This window comes from Melozone crissalis, unplaced genomic scaffold (assembly GCF_028551555.1).
Source record: "Melozone crissalis strain CALT ecotype California unplaced genomic scaffold, PUWL_Pcris_2 ptg000061l_1, whole genome shotgun sequence".
NCBI classification, from domain to species: domain Eukaryota; kingdom Metazoa; phylum Chordata; class Aves; order Passeriformes; family Passerellidae; genus Melozone; species Melozone crissalis.
In genome coordinates, this window is record NW_026535839.1 from 11,745,605 (window position 1) to 11,768,250 (window position 22,646).

The following is a 22,646-nucleotide window of genomic DNA, read 5'->3' on the forward strand; positions in this document are numbered from 1 at the left end:
AGAATTTGAAAATATTTTTCAAGATTTAATGCATAAAGTGCCACAACACCCTTTGTGTGTCTTAATGCTAGAGAATAGAAATGGTTATGAAAGTGGTCAGTATATTTTTTCCTTGTCTATTGTTCCAAAAATTGAGAAAATTATGAAAAATTTTGACTAAGGCAAATAATGTGCTCTTGTTGATTGGAGCTCAATTTCTTCTATTTTAATCTGAGAGCATAACTTTGGAGAGGAAGTGGAATCATACTGTGTAGGTAACAACCCACCATATAAACTTGCTGCCATTCCCAGTGCACAGGTTAAAAACATCACCCAACACCTCACTTTCTTTGCCTCCCTCCAAAAGTCCTACAGTGAGTTCACACCCTACCAATTCAAATTACAAACAGCAATAACTCTTTGACCTTCCTTAACACTCCTTCTCTACTAATGCAAAATGCAAAAACACACAGTCAACAAAGAAAAACATTGTTTTATTATCTTCTGCTGCTACCCAGTAATACTTATGCCAAACCAGAAGAAAACAAGTTGAATATTTTCAACCATCCTTGTAATTTACCAAAATTTCCTTTCTTATCTTATGGTAGCAAATGTCTGGTCTGAAACTGAGCTGGTGGGTTGTGCCCCTTAGGACTACAAAATCCTAAAGTGAAACAGCAGAATCTTGGAACTGCATTTATTCACTTTGGTTATACAAATGCAAAAGCAATAACCAGGGCACTCATGACAGCATACTGTGACTCCAGTTTGCTCTAGTGCTAAGGGTTTGAGCTAAGAAAAAATGTTCTTGCGTAATTCTATTATTTAATTTCATCATAGAAAAAGCAAAAAGTATTCTTGAAAATGAGGAAAATTAATTTTCTTCCCATTGTTATTTTGAAAAACAAGGATTGTCAACAACTCTATGACAATTTTTAGAGAAAAAACTAGCATACTATCAAGCATAGGTATAGGAAAACCTTTGGATATTGTTCCACCCTGAGAGAAAAAAAAATGTACCTTTGGTGACAGGTAAAAAATTGGATCAAAAGAATTTATTATTAGAGAATATCAGAGACTACCCATGAAAAAAAAAATCTTGGACAAATTTAAAGGAAAAAGTAGCTTTTCAGAAAAGCACAATGAGGAACATTAATTTTATGAAATTTAATTAATTTACTCTGGAAATGTAAACTTTGGAGATAAAAACTCTTTTCATTGAGATAAAATTCCCATGATAGCAGAATTGTATTCCAAAATCAAGGTTGTTTGCTCAAGGTAATACAAATGAACAACAGATGAATTGTTTCATGTTGAGAGCTGCTTGAAGAACTTTGTTTGTACCTGTATTCATCTTTTCCAGCATTCATTTGGAAATTTAAAATCAAGGTTTTGATCCTAACAAGCTACATCAGCAAAACATGTATTTTTCAAAAACTACCATCAGTCACTTTCTTCTGAACTTTTAGAAATAATAAAATGTTTAAAATTGATCTGGTTGGGAGCTGCTGGGATGCAATTTGAAATCACCACTATCATTGATACATTAAAAACTGAAAGTCATGTTACAAATTAAGCCTCTGAGTTCAGAAAGAGAGTAAGGCAGTGTTTTCAATGCTCTTTTGGTTCCTCCTTCTCCCCCACCTGCAGAATGTGCACATGCACAGCAAACTGCTTCCTAGGGAACGTGGCCAGCAGAGCTGGGCCAGGATCAGCCCCTGCTGCTGGCCATGGCACCGTGAAGGAGCAGAGCTGCATTTGCTGGTAGGGAATCGCCGTTTCCTGAAAAACACTGGATGGCATTTCCATACCTACATCACTTTTAGGAAACTCATGAGGGCCTTCAAAGTAAGTATGTTGTTGGCTGAGAGAAGTTAATGTTTGTAATTTGATTGCTTTGCCTTGGGCTTTGAGTATCCTTCTCTCTTTATGGCATCTGAGGAAACATCGTGACTGTCCCAGAGGGAGTGAATGATCGCTGCATCATTTCTGCATCCAACCTCTCACCCCACCCTGAAGTCTGGCAACCTCCATAGAAAGATCAAAACAAAGAGCAAAACAAGGTTTTTCCTGTACAAAGAGCAAAACACTTTGAAAGACTCTTTGGAGCCTACCAACCTTCTCTGATGCCTGTCGCTTATTGCAGCCTTACCTCTCTTTTACAAACACAGCATCCAAACTTCTAAAAAAATAACATAGGAGAGCCCCCAGAGACCTGGCTTGCAGGGCCATCCCATCACATTGCCACGTGTAAGGTGCAGCCCAGCCTGCATGGTACAGCTCAATGCACAGCTCCCTCACCAGAATCCTGTGGGACTCCAAATCCATCCTTCTCTGCATGCCTCCCACTGCTTTGGATCCACAATTGCCAGTTCATTTTTAAAAGCTTTCTAGGACATCACGTTTTAAAATGTTAAAGACTTTAAAAAGACATTACCCATGGGTAATAAGTACACATTGTTGTAACCTCACTTTTAAGAAGATATTAAGAGGTTGCACTTTTGGGCCTGAAAACATACAATGTGATGGCAATACACACTGTGACAGGGAATGGGGACTCTCAGGGGAACCAGTTTTGTAGTAGCTGTGAACTTTTATCCTGAATATGTCTGCCTGAGAAACAAATACTTCTTCAAAGGTCTCCTCTTGAAAAGAGAGAGCCATTTAAATACCTTGTAAGATTTGGACTAGGGTGATTACATACACCTAGAAGATCTACCTCTATCTGTGAAGCTGCTAACTAAAGCTTCAAGATTATTATCTGCAGTCTTTAAAGATTTTTTTCACGTCCTAAGCCTGATCTATTTGACTTCAAATGGCAAAACTGAGTATAAATTATTCATGATTTATAGCTGTCTCTTTTGAGGTATGATCTTCAAACCAAGCATCCTCTTTATCTCTGTTTCTCCCTTCAGGCCTGTGGCCTTGCTCTTGGTATTAAGTACAGTTTTAAAACATCATCTCATTGTTTGCCATTTTTCATAGTTTCTTGCTCTTTCTTTCTTAGTTTCTTGAACACCTTCCATGGTTTTTTAAGCTTTACATTTATTTACTATTTTAATAATAACCTAGTTCCTTCTATTTTAGTGTCTTCATTTCTTCTCTGATTTTAAAAATCCTCTTTCCCCCTTCTAATAGCTAAAGAGACAGTAGTTTTAAAGGCTTTTTTCTTTCCTTTAACACTTCTACTTTTTATCTAATATCAATAATATCATCCTAGAAAGCTAAAGAGGTTTAAAACACACCCAAACACAATTGCCATCTCCTTTCTTTGCATATAAGTAACTGTTCTATTCAAGCTAGGGCTTTTTTTCCATTTCATTTCCTCACCAACCACACCTCAGACAATTTTGCAACACCTAGTTTTGCCAGCGGATGTTTCTGCTGCTACCTCTGATTGTGAACAAGATTAATTTGCACATTGCTGAAAGTTTGCACCTGGCTTCTGCAAGACAAAATACTTAATAAACGAGAAACAATTTGGAATCTGCACACAGAGCAGGCCTTGTCCTCAGGCAAACTGATAGCAGGAGAATGAAAACCATGTTTGCCTCTCAAATACTGGTCCACAACAGTCTCCTCTAGAAGAATGTCTCAAATAGTAAAAGAAATATATTCATCATATTTTTATCAAAAATTGTTCTAAGTAGTTCTAAACACCAACAATAAGAACATCATATTTTTAATAGTCAGAGATGTGAAGTCTAGAGCACTTTCTTCTAGGGAATTTGGTAATCTCTTTATATTCTATGGTCTTAAAGCATGGTTTTAACAGATTTTAGATGCTTAGAAAATGTTGACAATAAATTACTTACTCTCAAACAAGTCAAACTAAACACAGACCCAGATGCATCCAGTGAAAATATTTTTCCTTTCATTCTGAGCTTTTCTATGTAGGATTTGTGGTACGTTAAAAGCAGAAGTTGTGTGTGTATGGCTGTATTTAATATAGTAATATATGTAACACATCACTTATTTCTGTAATACACATGACTTCATGCAATTTGTATGTTCCTTTTACTGAGCTCAGCTCAAGGAAAAATCTAACTACAGCTCTAAATCCTATAAGGCAGGCACCCTTCTTGAAACATGCCTACTAATGGGAGCAGCCTGCTCCTATATAGCCTTGCACATGTCCAGCAGGAGAAAAGCACAGCTCACACGGGAGTGAGTGCACAGTGTTTTCCAACAGGACTATTTATATTTTACCACATTGAGTTCTTGTGCTCAGAGATATTTTCTTACAGAGCTCTCTGAAGCCCAGGACATTGGGTAGGTGACCACCCTGCTTTGGGTCTGGTCTGTATAACTTTTGCTCTTCGATGTTTTGCCTTCTAGAGTCTCAAATTCAAGTAAAATTTAGTCTTGGTTAGTTGAACTGGTCTTCTGAGGGTTTATAACTAAATATCCACTGATGAAGGATCCTAGAATATTTAATGGAAGCTAAAAATAAATGGAATTGAAACACTAAAAAAAAGGAAAAAAAAGTGAGTCTAATGTTGGAAGCTGAGCAATAAAAGCAGATGTATCCCTCCCTCCCAGCACCCCTTGGGCTCTTTGTTTATGGTACTGTCTTCCCAGTCATCTCCCTGTGCACCCACTGGAAGTGAGATGCTGGTGTTTGAGTGGTATTTCCTCGTATAAATATTTCTTCTGCTGGGGCGTTCAGACAGAATGAATCTGTGAAATCTGGAGCTCCCCTGCAGAACGTTGCCTCCATGCAGTCATGCCTTCTCTCCTCTGCAGAGGAAGTAGAAGGAAACATCAAATTTTATTGCAGCCCCAGGTTATGTACCACTGCCTCCTGGCCCTGAAAATAACTGGAAACATCAAAACCAAAGATTAAATATACTGTATTCTCAAATTCGTCTCCTCCCCAAACGAAAGGCATTCAGAGGAATTTGAGAATGACCTCTGCCGTGCAAGGCAATTCACAAAGATACAAAACCAAATCTGAGAAAGGATGTTTATGAGTTATATTAGTCACTTGCAGTTATTTCAGCAACCAGGACTTGCACCAAGCTCATGAAACAGTACTAATTTCAAGGGAGTTCTCCAACATATCTGTAGGACTGCTGTTATTTAGACCAACATTATTAAATACTTGACTATATTTTTGCCTCGTGGCACTCACCAAACAGGCCTGTATCTAATTTATATTTGCAGTTTTTAATCTGGACCTCAAAGTGCCACTTTTATTTAATTCCCATTTTTACATCTTGTATTCCTCTTGCTACCCCTGGACTTGCCCAGACTTTCTTTTCAGACAAATCCTTTTGCAGAGTTGCCTAGAAAGTCCAAATATGTAAACCCATGGTATGGTATCAATCTTGTGCTTTGCCACCCCATAAAATAAAAACAAAAACAAGCACAATTTTGTGCTTTCTTTCTCAGACACGAACTGCTGAAAATTTCAACATGATAAAATTTGCATAGTTTTGACAATCCTTATTCCATGCCACTTCATAATTCTGATAGTGTGTTTGATCTGAAGTACAAGGAATGTGTTATACTTCATGCTTTGAAGCACAGAAACAGAAGTTATTTCCAGTTCTCCCTGCAGCAGGCAGGCTTGGATGCTGTCAGAAAGTGGTTATACCATCTGGATACCTTGAAATCAATGAAATAAGTAATATAAAATATATGTAATATAATATATGTAATCTAATGGTTTATTATAATAAAAACACTAAATTGCTTACATTGATGACTACATTATATCAAAACCTGCATTATTATAGCAATAGGTTAAATAGTCAAAATTGAGCAAGTCATTATTTTAAACATGCACAGAGCCCTGCTATAGGTGCCTAATTTTCTTGAAGCAGACAGCTTTTCTTGAGGTATTCAGATAGCAACCAGACATCCAAAAAAGCCAAGGACACAGGATGTGTCAGGCACAGCAAAATTCCTGCAGAACAACATTCTAGCTGGTGCTGCTGTCTGGAAATGGTGACTCTCTACTGTCTCTCTTTACTTTACATTTCCTGTAATCCTCACATTTTCTAACCTCTGAAACGGATGGACCTTTTATCACAGTGAGTCAAAGAGGTTCTTTGGAACCTGAACAACTCCTGAACATTCAGTGATGAGACACTGAGCTCTCATCCTTGGTTGATGTTTCCTGGGCAAGGAAGAATGGGAAAGAGAACAAAAGGCACTGTAATTTGAAGATTACTTTCACACTGGAGCATAATGGTCCACTCACAGAAGTTGCAAGCTATTGCTGCTGTCACATCTGAATACCAATTCTGCACACTAAAAACCCTCCTGTGTTTGCTAATGCCAATGTAATAGCTTATTCATCTTCACAGACAAGCACAAAAAAAAAATTGCTTTTAATTATGTCACAAACTAGAAAAAAAATCATATCATGGGCAAACACACGCAGTCAGTAATGTTCATTTTCCTTTCAGACTTCTGACACTCACAGATAAAGCCTTAGAAACAAACACACCTAAGTGTCCATTCAATACATTTCCACATACTGACATTTTTCAGCAACAAAAAATTCTCAGGCTAAATCTTGTCTCTGTGATTCCAAAGAGAAGGTGCAGACAACAGTAATAGATTTTAATTACTGCCTAGTGTCATTACATTATTTCCTCCTATAATTAGAAACTAATGAGAAATGGAACACATTCTGTCAAATGAACTGAGAAAAGAGCATTTCAAGTGGAATGAGTGGCCAAGGACCAAACAAAATCCAGAACTGTTAGGCAGAAAGTCATGTCATACATAAAGAAATTTCGTTTGCTTGGATGAGTGTAATGATTCATCTCATTTTGCAGAAGTTTCATCTGCTGGGATTGTCATTTCACAAACATAAACTAATTGCAGCTCTCTTCTGCCTGCTCCCACAGGAAATCAAGGTGTTTAATGTCAGACATTAACACACAGACATGCACCTTACTGCCTCTCTTTTTAAAAATTGCACCAAAAAAAAGAGCAGATCTCCTCTCATCTCCTGCCCTCCATCCAGCTGTGCAATGCAGTTAGCATTCATCCCTTGGAATGTAAATTGAAAACCAGGCTTCCAGCTATCTGAATCCCAGAGATAATCTTATATAAATGGACTACTGTGCAAGCTTTGTCAAAATCTTAGCATTGTTTTACCTCATTGCATAATCAAACTATAATCACAGCTTAGAAATGGATATTAAGAATTTCTATTATTAGATTTTTTGGGGAAATCGCTCAGTACAGTTGAACATTGTGCCAGCAATGACCATGGCTCACCCCATTTTTATGTAATGCCAGGAGTCAGGTAGGGAATGGCACTGATTCCATGTGCAAGTCTGTTAAAAGCAAATACTGCAATGCCATGGCCTATTTTCTTTCCTTGTCCTAAAGGCTAAATATTTACACCATTTTATTTCACTTCACATCATGACTTCTCTATAACACAATTAGTAGTATTTTGCAGCTAAACCTCAGAGGGAAGAGATTACTGAGCATTTTTGGAAAGGAAGAGACTCAAGTTTTTTTAACTCTCTGGCTCTTATGCAGTCTAAAAATCTGTCAATGAAAGAACAAGAAGCTGTGAAGGACAGAACCAATAAAAGGGCATTTGGCAAAGAATGAGATAAGGAGATATTGGGGAACAGTGCTCCCTCTGATTTTACCTTTTCCCCAGACTTCTCATTTCTGGCTGTGGCAACAAATAAATCTCATACGTATCAGCACATGATTGATACTGTGATCAAATTTCTGTCCTGTCTTTTAGAAAATGAATTCATGTGCCCAGTGATCAAATATTTCAGCCAAAATTATTTTTGTGCCATAGATGTAAAAACATTGTAAAAAAACTGTAAGAGAGAATATAATTTTTCCATGTGAAAAAAGACCAGTTTTAGAAGGACATTGGTACTGAACTTGACAGACTTATGAACTTTTTGATCTGTTGGAAAAGGAAAAAAAATTAGGTCACTTGAGGTTTCACACAAGATTATTATTGGAACAGGTTATATCTGAATCCTCATGGAAAACTGTGTTTAGAACAAATCTCATGTTTTCTTTATGCCACTGTAGCAGTCTAAGACATCCCACTGAACTCTATTTGCAGGCTGACTCAGTACCCTCACCAAGAAAGTAAATGCCAGCAGAACTCCAAATATAGACCCTGTCAGGGCAAGAAAAGAGATGGGCACAAAAACCAAATGAAGGTTCATCAGGACAAATCCTAATACCAATCTAAAGCTATTTATGTGATTTTTTCATCCTAGATTAGAGCTGCACTGTAAAATGTAATCCACAGTCTGATACTTGCTTGATCTGGCAGGGAGGTCTGATTCCTGACTCCCATTCTCTGCTTTTCCTGCCTTTTCTGGGGGCAGGGATCTGCCTCAGCCACTGCTGAGCAGAGCAAACACCAGAGCTCTGGCACCACCACCTGATTTGACATGAAAGACAAAAGGCTTTGTCTACATTCTTTTCTTTTTCCTTCATTTTCTCTCTACTTGCAGCAGCTTTTGGATAACCTTGCTGCCCTCCGGCATGCCAGGAGGGCACACTATGGGAAGGAAATCAGCTGCTTTACAAGAAGTGACCCACAAGTTTACCAATTAGATATCTTCTTTTTTGCAGAATATCTGTCTAAAAATGGCAGCACACCTAACTCTTTGATGAAGGATGCATTTTTAATCCTTTTGGTCCCATTTACTATTATTTTCATAGTCTGTACTAATCCAGCAACTTTTTAAGACCTAGAGAGATTTAGAAACTCCTACAGGGGATGTTCATAGACACCATGCACAACTGTTTTAATGGTATTTCCAGGTACCATGACTAAACCCAAGGAAACACATCTATTCCATCAAACTACCATTTACCGTTCCTTTTAAAATAAACCAAGAGCACTATAGCTGTGTTTTCTGCCTAATAGAAAAGCAGACTGCTGGCCATGCCGACAGCAAAGGAGAGAGAGAACAAGGATGTATCTATTAGCTATTTATGAGGAAAAGAAGATAAATTCTGCTGCCACAGTTGTTCTTCATTAACAATTGATTCAGTTTATATTCATTACTTGTAGCACAAAGGTGATGCTACTTTGGGGATATTTCTATCACACAAGACTTGGTTTAGTCTTTAAAACTGCTCCTCTAATACCAGTCCCACACAAGTCAATTGTGCCATTTCAGTATTTGTATAAAAATTCAATGGCAAGAATAATTAGAAATTTTTAAAATTTGGTTTTCCACTGGCAGACTTGCAAGCTTTTCTCATTTCTATTCTGAGGTGACAGTGCCCTCCTGTGGCACGAGGTTTTGTTTTTGCTTTTTCCCCTATGTATACTCCATCCAGAAAGGTGAACTGGATAGGGTTTCCCATTTAGAAGCATGCCATTTATTTATATAGTTGTTTATATGAAATAATTTTGAGAAAAGGTTCAATTTCTATCTCTATTTTCACATGTCCCTTTAAAGAAATATTGGAAAAAGTGCTTGCTCCTCTCTGTATGATTTCTGTGTAAATTTGGGGGTTAAAAGCCCATTGGGAATCTGGACAGTGGATGCATCTCTGTCTGCAGGAACCAGCTGGTTGCTATTTGCTGCACATACAAAACTGTGCCTATTACATACCGTATAATTTGTAACCTTGTCAATCCTAGTTTTTAGTAATTTGATCTGTTCTTAAGGAGCAAATGATGGCTAAAATCCTGGGACAGTCTGGATAGTGCATTACTCTTCTATCTGACTTTTTTTTTGGCAGTTGAACAAGTTCACGTAGTGGAGAAAAACTTCAGATTTTAAAAGGATGTAATTAAGGTTCTTGGTAGCTTTTGCTGGCAATTATTAATTCACTACCAATGTTCTCCTACATAATTTGTTTTCTCCACATATTTTAAAATTTTAAACACAAAAAGCCCTACATTATAAATATTATCAGAATTACTGAAACAGACATTGATTTTTATACTACTAAACATTGACAAAAACATTTAAGGTAACTAAACACTTGAAGAAAACCCTGTTCAGACCCTGGGATAGAAGACTTGACATTACTTGGGGAGAAGATCTCCACAATCAAACTCCTGGCACCCTGGAGTCAGCATGAGGTGATGAGTTCATGTGCTGTAAACTCTCAGCAGCACAGAGAAATTCTGGAGATTTTTAGATAGTGGAACATATAAAGGAACAAACACAGTTTGAGAAGAGTGCCACTTGTACCTTCCCTCTGTTTCTGTGGTGCTATTCAGAGCAGTGTGTAGCTCTGTAAGAAACAGAGAGAAATAAAGTCTTATGAGCTCACAAACCTTACCCATATGGACATGCCTATGCACACATTCACTGTTTTCCAAAGCTTTTAAGTTAGCCATGAATGGCTTAATAGTGTAAACCCATAACAAGGCCAGCCCTTCACCTAATTCAATTTCCCTGTTCAAAACTCCATATCCTTAACAGAAATGAAACACTGAGTTTTCCCCAGTCAACAACTATCTGAGAATAAACTGAACTAACACATATAACTGTGTGGCCAATATATGATTTTTGAAGCTCTTTCAATATTGCAGTTCTTACAATAATTTAAATCCAGCAGTATTTTAAGTAAGAGAAGGAATCTCATAATACTAAGTGTGAGACAGTCTTAGCTCTAAGTGCTGCTACCTGAACTATAATTAAGACACCAATTACTTGTGGTGTTATAAAGGTGTTCTTTTCTCTTGCATTTGCACTAGCTACCAAATCACTTCTGAGTACAAATTAGAGGCTTTTTCCCACAGTACCTTACACTTTGCCCAGTCACTTAAACACGCATAAAGAGAGCACTAATGGGTGTAATTCCCCATTCACTTTGCACAGGTATAAACGACTTTTCAACCAGGGAGCAATGAAGGATCACACCCAGTGAGCTGATTAAATCACTTAAGCACAGTGTACATTCCCCCAGGCTGTGCTTCCTGGCACGACTAATTCCTTCTATTGAACCTTTGGGACCTAGGCCAGCACATGTGCACAGATGGTGCCTCACATCAGGAATTCACTTCCCCTGCTGCAGAACAGAATCCTGGTATTCAAATCACTATGTCACACAAGCGTGGGTTAGGAGGAGGACCACAATTTCCAAAGTTCATACAAACTGGTATGAGGCTGTGTAAATTAGGATGGAACAGGTCTGTCAGAAATAAAACCTCCTGCAACGGTTTACTAAGGTCACAAGCACTGAATACTGATGCATTAACCTAATTTTCAAATTATCTCCTACTCTGGAAACAACTTAAGGTTCATGTACTTCCTCTGTGCTCCCCAAGAGAAATATTCAATTCCCCATTCAGTGTGGCAGCATGAAGATGCTGTGTCTCAAGTCAGAACACTGCTCTGCATCTCTTGATCTTCCAAATACGATTGGAAAAAAAAAATGCACTTAGTAGAAAATATGATATGAGCATTTATACATGAGGATAAATATGACCTGGAAATCATTTTCCTGAGGAAGTGCATTCTGGTTTAAATACATGTCATTAAATATATGTCATTGTCCTTTCCATGAAGAAACTGGTTAACTTGCTTTTGTGTCTTCAGATGAAGACTATGTCTATACGCAGATACAAGCACAGATCCCTACAAAGGAATAGGAGAAATGTGTACATTCAGAGAAAGAAAAGAAGACTGTAAATATATAAGGGATCAGTTATTATGCTCCTCAGTGTAATAAGATTATTTTTTCCAGGGAATTTTTGTATCTCTTTAAAAGTTGAAAATTATGGAGGTGTTATTTTCTAGACACATGTAATAGAAATATACCTCAGAATGGACAATAGGAATGTAAGGTCTCTGGTGAATGGCTAAATAATCCAAAATCTTCTGATTACGATGCCAGATGTTGAATTATGTCGGCTTACAAAGACACTGTCAGGTTGCACTCTCATTCATTTCTAGAAAACTCCAGAAGTGTATTAGTGCTCCAAACAGCAATCTGTCAGTCTGAGAAGCTTTCTTGCTGCAGCCGACAATATTGGACAAACAAGACACAGAGCTCAGAGAGAGAGAATGAAGTAATAATGAAAAGATTATAAATTTGCCAAGTGAGGACTAATAAATGACGTTGTGCTGAAGATAAGTCTAGCCATTTTTTACTAAACTAATGTCTTAGTTTGACAGCTTCATGCAGGCATCACACCAGGAGTGAAAAATCACCTGAGGCACAGAGATAATCTGAAAATAACTGAGTATTTAAGCTGGTCTCAGCTAAAGAGCTGAGAAGCGCATGAATAGAGCCAGAAAATAAACCAAATCTGGATAAAAACAGGGCTGGGGCAAGATGCCATCAAGAAAGGTGTGATTAAAGCAAAGCACTGTCAAGTCTATGTTCCACAGGGGACTTAATGCATTTGACGTTTTGGATGTATGTGTTGTGACAACTGAGACTGAGTCCTAAACCTCACATCTCAGGTCTTGCATTATTTTGTATGTTCAGAGTTCTTTTTTAATTTAAAATCTCAGAAGACCTGCTGTTATATTGTTCCAACATCACTTAAGTAAACTTGGCAATCCCAGCAAGATACTTCTCTGGAGCATTGCACCACTTAGTCCTCTTTTCCTTATCTCATTATTGTCACAGTTTTCCCTGGCTGGCAATTGAGTACATGTGGCTTTTCACCCACTGCCCACTCACCACCCCTCCCCAGTGGGGAGGAGAATCAGAAACAAAACGTAAACCTCACAGGCTGAGACAGAAAAAACTTAATAATTAAAACCAAATGTTACTATTATTAGAAATATGTAAATAACACTAGTTATAATTGCAACAATAAGGGGAGGAAGTGACAGAACCCAAGGCAGCTGGTCACTACCAAAGACTGATATGCCCAGCCCACTGCCCCAGCTCATCTATTGGGCAAGACATCCCAGGGTGTGGAATATCCCTTTGGCCAATTTGGGTTATGTTTTAAAAGGTCTTATGGATTATGCTATGAACAGTAACAAAAAAAATTTAAAATAATGCATAGAATATTGTAAAAACATAATTGTAATAGTTAACTGTATAAAGAGCATTCCTCGGGTTAAGGGAAAAACCAGACAAGTCTCCATTGACACCAGGGGATCACCACTAAAACCAAACAAAAAACCAGAAGTATTTGGAAATAGTCTATAAATTAGAAGGACTAAGGACTCTCTCTCTACACACACAGATGCACATTCATATGTTATCCACAGCACCCTGGGCTGGGGTTGCACACCCAGCTGTTGAACAAGGACAGTGTGTGAGGGAGGGCTTGCACTGTGCCTTGGTCCATCTCTATTTAGCTCTTCTCAGCACAGATACTGAGTTTTGGATTTAACTCTAATACCTATAGGAAAGTTGTGGCTTGTATACTGAAGTCTGATATTTTCTGTTCCTTTGAGTACAAGGCACAAGGACTACAGGTGCCAAACAGCTGGGCAAAAAGACCTGTGCAAGAATAGGCAAAAAATAAGGAGCACATAGGTGCCTGGCATCTGGTACCTCACTCCTCTACTCCAAAAGATGCATAGCAGTTGAAACCTCATACAAAGAATCAAGAAGAGCAATAAAACATCTAATTCCTAAACTTCAATTCTGGGTCTTTTGTACCTTTTTCTCTTCTAATCTTTATTTGGGTTTATATTTAATCTCTTACTTCTGGAAATTCTTTGTCCTATTAAATTGATATAATAATATTGAGCACAAAATCCTTCTCATTAAAAATGTTTGCATGGAAGTAAAACAGCTACTGCTTAAAGTGACTCTGCCATATCATAGCAGAATAAAAATTGAAATAGCAATGCTATTAATAGCATATATGAAGGTGAATGAATAAAGGGATAATTCCAAAAACTGAAAAAAAAAAAAAATCACTCCTTAGGAAGTTAATATATGATCCAGAGAGATGAAGAATGAGTCATACTGTAATTTTATGGCTTCAGCTTTGCAGTGCTGCTGATGAGTGCTGGTTTTTGATAGTTTGGCTGGACTTTTTTGGTATATGAAGGACATGCACATACAATGTATAGTTATCTGTGACCTAAGAGAATCATCAGACTGTACTTATTACACTTGTTTGCTCATATTCAGATGTACCACCTTATAAACTGCATATATAAAATTTGCGTGCTTTATGTTTTTTGGTTTAATTATAACATAATATAATTAAACTAAATCCAGTCAATCCCAGGAATATGGATATTCAAATTAAAAAAAAATAATAAAGAAGCACCAGTTGAAAAATATTTCTGAAGTTTCTTCTGTGGTTAGGTTCAAAGGGATTATTCTGGGAGAAATTTAAATTCCAGAAAAGAAGGAACTCAATGCTAACTAAAGGCACTAATCTAAGCAGAACTTGCATTAGCCACTGTTTGATAATGTTGGAAAACTAGCTCACTCTATATTTGCAAACCATATCCTGATTCCGTTAGAGACTTCTCTGGGTGCATTTCACTGAATTGCAATAAAGCCTTTGTACCCTGGAGTTCTGTAGTTCCTTTGCAATCAAGACTTTTCCCAGGTGTGCTGAAATCTGAAGTAAAGATAAGAATTGGAGTTTTTTTAGTTTAGGACAAAACCAGAATTAAAACCAACGATGACAACAACAAAAACCAACAAAACCAGAAAAACCCACAAAAACTACAAACCAACCAAAAAACACCAAGAAACCCATTTAAAACAACAAAAACCAAGCCACATCAAAAACTGAAGCTTGGCTGTGTTCCTGAGTCCAGATGGAATTTACTTAACAATTTGAGAGGGGAAGAGAACCTGGAAAGACAATCACAAACTACTGAATAAGAAAGATATGTTATATACACCTGAGAAACTTCTAGCCCAGCTTTTGGGGTCACTTAGGAAATATGGGTTCAAATAATTTTAAAGGAGAAAATACAACAGAAGAGCAGCAGGAAAATAAAAAAATGAATTAGTGACACAGCATAGCCCTGAAGAATAGTTAAGAACATGAAGAATTTAGGAAGTACATCTGAAGGCATGCAACACTTTTGAGTGGAGCTGGGAGCGCAGTAATGGGGCCACTAGACTGGAGGAAGGTTGGACCCCCACCACACCCTGGGCTGCTGCAAGGGGAGCATACCAGGCAGGTGTGCTTATGAGGAATGACTTGGTTAGTCCTGAGTTAATCTGCACAGCTGCTAATTTTCCTAGTGTGGAAAACCACTGGTTCTGGAGCTAGAGCTGTGTTGAAGATGTATGTATTTGCCATCAGCACATCTGGTGAATCAGGTTAATATTTATGCACACACCCCCTAGATGTGGAATAGGAAAGCCATAGCGGCTACCTACAAATTTTATGTTGGCTTTTTAACATATTATTCTATTTGTTCTGCTTTTGCTTTACAGGAGACTATGTAGTCATGTCTGTCTTCTTTAACCTGAGCAGGAGAATGGGTTATTTCACTATTCAGACCTACATTCCCTGCACACTTATTGTTGTCTTGTCCTGGGTCTCTTTCTGGATTAATAAGGATGCAGTTCCAGCCAGAACATCACTGGGTGAGTTCATCTTTCCTGTTTCCTTCAAGCATTATCATGTTTAATTGACACTTCTGCAGATCACCAGTTTGTAAATATGAGAACAGACAACTTCACACAAACTCTCCTCATTTAGAGGAATACAGTAATTTCCAAAGAATAACACAGACTGAACTATATTTGCACGTCTTCTTTTCTTCCATGTCAGATTCTGACTATTGCAGACTGTCAACAATAAAAGCTTTCACATTTTCTGTGATTACAGCAGAATTTTTATGGACAATTTTTATGGACATCAAGAAGATGGGGCCACACAGCTGGATTAGAGGCAGGGTGCATTAGTTTCACTTGTTCTACTTCCATATCATGGTGACTGGCAACACAAATTAAATAATTGCCTAGAAGGAATCCACCTTTCTGGCTGTGTGTCCAAGTGCTAACAAGGGGAGAATGTAGCACCATGACAATTTTAGAAACGAACAATCAAGTATAGATTTCAGGCAAAAAAAAAATCAACTGAATTTGGTGGTATCCAAACCCTTATACATGAAAATGTGACATGCAATTAATCAGAATTAGAAATTTCTACACATTTAGCAACTGCTCCACAAATAAACTAAGAGACCAAATTAATCTTGCTTGTGCAAAGCAGCTGAAACAGTAAGAAATAACAAAGCAGAAACATTCAGCTAGAGAAAGTTTAACACATTTTCTACTTCTACATTAAATCCACACAAGTAAGAATTTATTTCAGTTTTTCCCTCTGCATTTTCATTTCTTCACAGAACCACAACACAGAGCACTGGAGTGTAAAATAGAGTACACAATTTTCATTTCAGACTCCCTAGAAGGAACATAACAGAGGACCAATAGCTTCCACAGAAAAAAGCTTTAAGCATGTTATTGGTTTCTTCATATCCTCTTTGAAAGAGGTTATAAAATCTGCTTTAAAGAAGTACAAAATTAATAAAGGCATTCAGCTATTAGTTTAAATTTTACCTAGATACACAAAACAGATGTCACTCTGTTGAGAATTAATCCATTTGCACCAGTAAGAAAAAAAAAAAAACAACAGTGCAATAAAAAATTTGGTAGAGTTTAACTCTTCTGATGAATTTTTAACATTTTTCACATCACAGTACATGCAATAATGTTCTGAAAGGGAAGGAATGGTGAGGCATGACACAGTACTTCTCTTTTGTACATCTGTCTCTCGCTCTGTTTAAGCATTTGAGCATATAAACCCAGAACTTCAATTTTCAATAAAAATAAAAACTCCCCAGAAGTAAACTACAAAACCAAAACCTTAAATTAAATTTCTTAGAATTCATCTAACCAAAGTACTCTACAGAGCAGCACTGGCAGTGACCATGCAAAAATGTCAATTACCCCTGTTAATCCTCTGAGCTCCAACTGAACTGGCATTTCACTGCTAGAATGCGCTACTGAATACCTTTGCTGTGTGTTTGAACTCCAGGCACACTTCAAAACCAATCTCAGAGAGATAACTGGCAAAATCAGTTTTCTACTTGAAGTAATGTTATTTCTGTTTTTTTCTATCCATTTACCAGGAATTACAACAGTCCTGACAATGACCACCCTAAGTACAATTGCTCGTAAATCTCTTCCCAAGGTCTCCTACGTGACAGCCATGGATCTTTTTGTGTCAGTCTGCTTTATTTTTGTGTTCTCTGCACTGGTGGAATATGGAACTTTGCATTACTTTGTCAGCAACAGAAAGCCAAGCAAGGATAAAGACAAAAAGAAGAAAAACCCAGTACGTATCTTTTTACCAGCAAGGCCTAAAAGTTAATTAGTTTTTCTGAAAGAGCATTTAAATCCCTTTTAATAACTGTCCGTATTTTCCATACTTTTCTATTACCTATATTCCCATCCTTTGCGACAATAGGAATGCAAAAGTTCTCTTTGAGAATCAAAAGCTCATATATTACAGCTTTCTGGATGCCAGAACTAATTTTTTAGGATAATGATCTTTTCAACCAAAGTGTTCTGCAAACCACAACTACCAAAGGCATTATTTATGCTATATAGAGATCTCTTTATAGAAAATATCTCAGTTTCTCTGCATTAGTATTAGCAATATTCTATGCCATTAACAATATTGACATGACTGCCTTGTTATCAGGACCACAGTTAAATTTTTATATTCAAACTTTGGTATGCTTTCTCCAACTTCCCCTTAGCATCTGTTTCCTTTCCATTGTTTCCTTAAATTCTTTTTTTGTATATTTCTTACCTTATTTGCCTACTTCTCTGCCTTAGACAGTGATTTTGCAGTAGTTTATAATGATACTTATGGATATATGCTACCCAATAGTAAAAAAAAAATGCATAAAATGACAACAGTAAAAAAATCCTGGGAACACCCTCAGTAGCAACTTGGGCTTTTGCCCAGACAGGGAAAGAATTTGATGCTTATTTTGTCCAGGACAGATTTCTCCTTGTGTTGTCTAGAATCTCTAAAACATTTAGCCTAATCATTGTTTAGCCCAAACACCAAAAAAGCAACAACAACCCCCAAATCCAAACACCTCCATAAAACAAAAACGCCCCAAAAAACCAAATTAAAAAAAAAAAACAACCTTAAACCAGCCAAAGGAAGAAAAAGTGAAAAACATGAAGGAAAAATGCTTTAATTAATAAAGAGTGTTTTCATCTCCATTTCAGGCATCTAACAAAGAATAAAGTAATTTTTATTCGCTCTACTAACATATTCAAGGACGTCTGAAAATATTCTCTTTTAGTTTTAAAATATATCACAAAAATGGATATAGAAAAAAATAACAGTTAAGGAATCTTTCGCTACATACTATTCCTGTAATTTCAAGTTTAAAAGCTGCTGAGAGGTGGACTGTAAAAAAAAGTAAAACGATCAAGTGATGTGTCCTGTTTTAGACGGAAATAAAAGCATCTGTGTGTCTTATGCAGTCAGGACCAAAAGAACCAAAACTAGATGTACCTCAGATTTAATTGTTTCACTTTAAGGCATTCACATGAGGAGGAAACACTTGTTTTTTACATTGCCTATCTGTGAGCATCTGGGAAGAAACAGAACTAAAAATGCTTGCCAAAATCCTAATCACAGAGTCTAAAAACCATAAAAGTAGTGTTCAGGGCACAGTCTGCAGGTAAAAGGACTTCTTTCCAAAAGGTGCTTCCATAAACTGTGAATGGTCTCTTTCAAAACAGTTCATAAAAGACTAGAATTCCCTCAGGATATGAAAATCTAACAGGAGTTTGATATCTTATGTCTTTGGCCCAGATGTAAACAACACAGTGACAAGTTGAAAATGTGGGGGATTTTATGTTGCAGATAGTTGTTTCAATTGCTATAATCCCAATCTCTTTATAAATTTAGTTATTTTTGACTTACCATGTTTTAGAAACATATTTTTAATTTCATTATTTTTGTCTCTTTCTTTCCTTTCTTTAATTTAAAACAAAACCCTCTGATTCTCTTTTCTGTCTACAAAATGAAAGCTTCTTCGGATGTTTTCCTTCAAGGTATAATGTTTTTTGGAATGGAAATTCACTGCATGCGACTGCTGAATTTAACTAGTAGAGCTTAGATGAGAGTGGTGTTTTGTCTAGTCTTTTAATTAATGAGAAAACTATTCAAGCTACTTCCTAATTAAGTAGAATGGTTACAAATTGCTAAACAATTTGTAGAGTTGATTCAGCAGCCCAAATACCACCATGGTTCTGAACTTACCTAAGTTCAGGAGTGACCAACATGATTGGATCACATGAATTAAGAGAGTTTCAAACATTTCTGCTCCTCTCTCTCAATTTGCCATGGGATCCAATAGCATCAGCTAGCCTAAAACCAGCAATACACCCTTTTAGAACTCAGCTCTGACCCTGGATTTTCAACCTTTGTGATTTCACTCCTAATTATAAAACCAAAGCTGTTTTGATGTTGACTTGAAAAAAACTCAATGTCACTATCAATTACTCAAATGCTGTTCATTGTGCAAAAAAAAGTCAGAGTTTTGAAAGGGTTTAAGATGCATATAGATTTTTAATGTTGTCACTGGATCTACACACTTAGAAAATTACCTAATATATCTAGTTGTGTTCCATACTGAAACCTTATCTCCACTCAGAAATGCAGAGATTTTATTTAAAAAAAATTAAAAAGGGTGTGGGGAGGCGGGGGGGGAAGAAACCACATAAAATAAATGACATTGAATTTCCATACTTATGGAATGGAATTGTTATGTTTCACTAATAACTATCAGCATGAAATTTCAATGCTTATCATCCCAGCATTCAAGCAGTGAACGCATTTTAAATGCTTAACTTGCTTAATTCATTCTAATTATATGTATGTATATATACATGTACAGCTACTATATAAAATTCAGAACATATTGAACCTTCTAGTTGGTGAACATTAGTAGGTGGTGAGCTGCAAATATTCAAATAATTGGAGAGTCTTACAGAGATTCTCCTAATCTTCAAAAAAAACCTAGGTTTTGCCTTTTTCCTGGGTATACATATTTTTTCTCAACATGAACCACCCCTTTTAAAATCCTGCATTTCCAATTGATTCAGCTCCTTTCATGTGCAATACACAAATTGCCTTCAGATATCAAGCAGCTATATAAACTATAAAACAAAAACTCAAAATACCATCAATTACATTCCTGGATATTTCATTTAACCTGTCATGTTTAGTCAGTTTAGCTTTGAAGCTGATTTCCCATAGCTGTTAACTTTAGATTGGTTTGTGCTGCTTTCCTCTAAAGGGTATGATGCAACTGCTTTTAATAAGCTCAAGGTAATTTTGCCACTAGAACACCTCAGCAATTTCCCATGTACCTCCCCTAGAACCATCATGCACATGTTGACCATCATCCCCCTAGGTTTTTCTGATGATAATAACAAAGTTTCTCCCTCTACCATCTTTTTTCTTCTTTTGCTACTCCACCTTAGGCACCTACTATTGACATCCGCCCCCGATCAGCTACAATTCAAATGAACAATGCTACACACCTCCAAGAAAGGGATGAGGAGTATGGCTATGAGTGTCTCGATGGCAAGGACTGTGCCAGTTTTTTTTGCTGCTTTGAGGATTGTCGGACGGGCGCGTGGCGGCACGGCAGAATACACATCCGCATCGCCAAAATGGACTCCTACGCCCGCATCTTCTTCCCAACTGCCTTCTGCTTGTTCAACCTGGTCTATTGGGTATCATATCTGTACCTTTAAAAGCAGTAGGAAATCAGTGATATCAGCCTTACTCACTGAATTTCTTAGAGAGATGGTTTCCTAAATCCACTTGAAGTATTTATGATGCGCTTTATAGTGATCTGAATTCTTTAGTGCCATAATCCCGTAAATATCAGTCATATCATCTGTCCAAAAATTGCCATCAGCTTACTGTGAATTACATGTCCATTCCACACGCCAAAATAATTTAAATATAAAATCATGTTGATAGGTAATATACACCTATACCTGCTGGAATAGAGAGAAACAGGGCAGACAAGACAAGAGGAGCAGAGCAACAACACTTAATGGTTGATACTGGGATTCCAAACAGGAGTGAGAGAGAGGAGAATTCCCAGGTAAAGCGCTGTACAGTTTGTTAACATTGGCTATAATTATGCTATAGCTTTATTCTCTGTGGGCTTTTCTTTTTGGAAGAGTCATCTCTCACATTGAATAGGTATTATTAAGCTAGGAAAATTAACTTCTACTCCCACCAAGATGAAAACAGACCTTTCCCTTTGCCATCCCTTTAAGAGCACATGTACAATGCTGTAAATATTTCAATACCTTATAGTACATTAACCTAGTGCATGCATCTTTTGGGGGCCAAAATAAATGAAAAAAGGTACTATAAAGTTTTGTCTTTTATTTTGTGTCTCTGGATGTGCTATTGTAATTGCAATGTGGACAAACCTAATTTTCTTTTTTCTTGAAGACTTGCCCCTCTCCCTCATGCATGGAAGATCCAAGCAGACAGCACTGTCATGCAAGATATTAGAGAAGCCTTAAGGATTCAACTAAATAACATATAGACAAATCTGTTTGGCCAATATAATAGCTCATAAAGTGTAATGTATGTGTCCTCTGCAGTTGTAGCCTTCATTTCCCATTGTTAATGTTGCTATATTTCAACTGAATCTCCAGTAATTATACATTGCAAGATCAGCTTCCGAATTTAATCCATGTGCTTCTATTGTTCTTTTCCCATGTGGAGGTCCACGTTTTTCCTTACTCAAATGTTTGTGGGGGTCTTTTATTCTTTAATTCAGTACAGGAAATAGCTTTTATTCTAGATGTTATTTTTACATAAGAGCTTCAAGTTAATTTTGAAACATTAGTCCTTCTATTGTATATACACACACAATTCTCTGCCCATTCATGTCCTTGATCAGCAATAGTTGTTGTCAGTGCTGCTTTCACTCAGCGAGTACCTTTACTAAAACAAATCTTTACCATGGCTAGCACAGAACTTATGAACAGCCTCAAAAACAAAAGGGAACAGAAGGTGTCTCGGCTACTAAATCACATGTATGCAGTTATGTATGTATTTAAATCCTTCAACACACCTGGGTGAATCCTGAAAGCCACTGGTTTTCAGAACCTGTATGATGCTCAATTATGCAACCTTAAGCACATGTAAATATGACTGATGGTTTGTTTTTTTTCTTTTTTAATTTGTCAAAGATGCAAAATACCACCTCCAGAAAAGTGGGCTTGCAGCTTGAAAAGGGAGACCTATAGCTTATCACTACAGAATTATTATTAATTGAAACGGAGGAAAAGGAAAGTTTTCCAATGTCTGTATAGTTTTGGAAATAAAAATGTATAAAAAAGGAATATCTCTTGATCATCAATTGCTCCTAGTCCAATGTATTTGAAAACATTTTAATAAAGGAATTGCACACACCTGTGGACTTTTTCAATAAAACTACTGCACTCAACTCCAGTTTTTCTGTGATGAGTTTGTTAAAAGCATGATTTAAGAATTAGACTGCTTGACCAGTTGAATTCATCAGCTGCCTAAATATAAATGATTATAATCCTTATAACCTTCTGCATTGTCTCATTTTGTAGTCAAATGGCTCACATATAAGTTTAAAGAATGGAGGCTAGCTCTTTTGAAGGTTATCTTATTATAATAAAAAAAAACAAATAGAAATTACAGAATTGGAAGTACTCCAAAGAGAAAAAACTTTCCTTTATCTACT

At 36.9% G+C, this 22,646-nt stretch overlaps 1 protein-coding gene across 2 annotated transcripts in view; it reads left to right on the forward strand.

Moving 5' to 3' along the window:
• GABRG2 (gamma-aminobutyric acid type A receptor subunit gamma2) overlaps positions 1-22,379 on the forward strand; it is a 60,102-nt gene extending 37,723 nt beyond the window's left edge. The window contains exons 7-10 of one of the 2 annotated variants that reach the window (XM_054287926.1): positions 15,289-15,441; positions 16,992-17,197; positions 18,922-18,945; positions 20,380-22,379. In XM_054287926.1, coding sequence (XP_054143901.1) covers positions 15,289-15,441; positions 16,992-17,197; positions 18,922-18,945; positions 20,380-20,655 — 659 coding nt within the window. In that variant the 3' untranslated portion in view covers positions 20,656-22,379. The remainder of the gene's footprint in view (positions 1-15,288; positions 15,442-16,991; positions 17,198-18,921; positions 18,946-20,379) is intronic. The other variant, XM_054287927.1, reaches the window with a different exon arrangement.
• The last annotated feature ends 267 nt before the right edge of the window (positions 22,380-22,646 follow it).